Source organism: Rhagoletis zephyria, unplaced genomic scaffold (genome assembly GCF_001687245.7).
Source record: "Rhagoletis zephyria isolate East Lansing unplaced genomic scaffold, Rhagoletis_zephyria_1.1 Rzeph_scaffold_06430, whole genome shotgun sequence".
NCBI lineage: Eukaryota > Metazoa > Arthropoda > Insecta > Diptera > Tephritidae > Rhagoletis > Rhagoletis zephyria.
In genome coordinates, this window is record NW_016163513.1 from 5,864 (window position 1) to 8,404 (window position 2,541).

General features: G+C 39.5%; 1 protein-coding gene across 1 annotated transcript; it reads left to right on the forward strand.

Annotated features, from left to right (window-relative positions):
* Positions 1 to 430: 430 nt before the first annotated feature.
* On the forward strand, positions 431 to 2,168 carry LOC108373160 (juvenile hormone acid O-methyltransferase-like). The gene is made up of 4 exons (XM_017629011.1): positions 431 to 452; positions 1,124 to 1,484; positions 1,558 to 1,841; positions 1,903 to 2,168. The coding sequence occupies exons 1-4, from the start codon at positions 431 to 433 to the stop codon at positions 2,091 to 2,093; spliced, it is 858 nt and encodes a 285-aa protein (XP_017484500.1). The 3' UTR covers positions 2,094 to 2,168.
* The last annotated feature ends 373 nt before the right edge of the window (positions 2,169 to 2,541 follow it).

Consider the following 2,541-nt stretch of genomic DNA (forward strand, 5'->3'; position numbering starts at 1 on the left):
AAACGAAGCTCTGACGTATTATCGAATATTCGTACGCCGAGTTGAATGGGAAGCCAGAGCTTTTTAGCCTAATGACGGAACGAACTGGGGCAACTTTTAGTTTTGTATGTTTGCGCTAGAGTAGGAGCGATCCGACAGGCTACGCTGATGCCAACGAGAGTCGCCCATTGCACGCGCTCTAGCTTCCTTACAAGAATAGATATTTCTAGTGCAATTCATCAGACAATGACCCCATATAACATGATCGGCTTGATCATGGTTTCACGTAGCCAATATATATAACTCTTTCAGAGAGGCCTGATCTCTGTGGCATTTTTACACCGCAGAAATGAGCCACAGGTGCTCCTCAATATCTGGTTTCCACTATAACTTCTTGTCAGGAATCAATCCCAAGAACTTGTCAGAGATCACAAGTGAAACGTCTCCTACCATGATACCATTTATATCTCTTGGTAAATAGTGCGAGCTCCGTCTATCCAGGATTTATAGCAAATCCGCGCCTAGGAGACGTTTGACGCAGATTTTTGGCCAATTTTAGGCACAACAGGTGGCAGAGTGTCCAGGAACTTTCCACTAGCGATGAGTGCCACGTCGTCCACGTAGGTAATGAAGCGGCATTTTCTACTTTCCATTTTCTTCAAAATGTCGTCTACCACGAAAGTGTTTTTACCTCCCTGCAGGGTAGCCCTGCTCACTTTTTACTGGAGAGAGGCGTTGCTCCATTACGCTGTGACAGTTCCGTTGTTCAGCATGCGGGAGATAAGCCTAACTATGATTTCCAACTATCAGTAGTTAAATATGTTCAGTAATCAGTAAAATTTTACTGGTAATCAAAATGCAATTTCTTTATGAGCAAAAATTTATTCATTACAACTATGCTCAATACACTTAATATATAATGCAGTGTACCCAGGTATGATAACGATGAAAAGATACGCTTTATAAAAGCTACAGCTGCGTTCAGTTAACTATCAAAAGTTCAACATTAAGTGAATGGTACATAAGTGCCGCTCGTAAGCAATTGATTGAAATTGTGTTTAATCCTTCCACTTGCGAATATCGAGTAACTCCAGAATAAACAAAAGTGCTCCTACATACTTACTCGTAAATATCGTGTATCAAGCCTCGCTTTATCACCGCGCCAGCGATTTTCAGCGACGTGATTCGGAGAAGAGTTTTAAGGAGTATAAGGAAATTATGAAATGGCGCGCAGATGGGCGTGACACACTCATCGATATCGGTTCGGGTCCTGGCAATGTGCTTATGAAATCAATTTATCCAATGCTGCCGGCGAAATTCAATGCTGTTTTGGCCACAGATATTTCGGAGCGTATGATCGATTACGCGCGCCAGAAGTATGGTGACGTTGAACGCGCCAACTTCGAGGTGTTAGATATCGCTTCTGCGCAGCTGCCACAACACCTGTGCGGGCAATTTGATCACCTCATCTCCTTCTTTTGCCTGAATTGGGTGCAAAATCAAAGGTAGGTAAACTAGCCTGTTGAGATCGCTGAAGATCACACTAACGATACCTTCATATATATGTATATATTGCAGACGCGCCTTGCAGAATATCTATCAATTGCTGCGCCGTAGTGGCGGTGACTGTCTACTCGTTTTCGTCGCAAATCATCCCTTCTATGAAATATTTATGGAACTCTCAAAATCAGAAAAATGGGGTAGATATATGGCGGATGCTATGCAATATATTTCACCGTTGTATAACAGTGAAGATCCAGTGGCTGACTATAATAAATTGTTGCATGAAAATGGTTTTGTAGACTGTAATGTGGAGGTACGCAATGAGACCTTTGTCTTTGAGGGCGCGCAAAATTTTAAAGGTTTGTGTTATTTATCCACTGTTGCAATCGACTTAAAGAAATTACAAATTCTTGTATGTAGATAATTTGAGAGCTATTACGCCTTTTTTATCACGTATACCGGAAGGTCAACATGAGGAATTTCTTTATGATCTGGTCCAAGTTCTACTTAAGATGAAAGTGTGTAACGGACAAATCAGCGAACGGGATTTCAAATGCACTACACTGTATAAATTAGTTGTTGTTTATGCAAGGAAATGCAGCGAGCTGTGAATATATTTTATGGCAGTTTTTAAGCCTTCTGAAGACTTTTGAGTTACTCAATTTTTAAGTTTGTACCATCAACTTCAAATTGTTTGCTTCATGAAATTATGATGCTGCAGAAATTTGTAAATTTGCGGTTCTACTGGACCAATTTTGAAACCAAAAACAACAATGATAAGGTATTTTTTGTAGTTTTGATGGTTTCAAAATTGGTTGCAAAATGCTTCAGGCCAGAGCCATTTGACGATCACAGAGATTTTGAAAAAAAAAAAACATAGTTTTAGGAGTCATCAAACTGCAATGTAAACAAATTATTTAAAATAAAAAATTTTAGAATTTAAGAAATTTAATTAAATTTATGTTTATGTTTGTATGCGTAAAATTTTGCACGTGCCTCTTCCTTTTTACTGCAGAATACAAGAAACGGATTTTGGTATAACACTGAAAGGGACGAGGC

Bases quoted from the DNA above. Each gene is read 5' to 3' on its own strand.
- LOC108373160 (XM_017629011.1), top strand. From the start codon at position 431: ATGATACCATTTATATCTCTTG. The intron at 1,485-1,557 runs GTAGGTAAACTA...TATATATTGCAG, and splicing joins AATTGGGTGCAAAATCAAAG to ACGCGCCTTGCAGAATATCT. The intron at 1,842-1,902 runs GTTTGTGTTATT...TCTTGTATGTAG, and splicing joins GGGCGCGCAAAATTTTAAAG to ATAATTTGAGAGCTATTACG.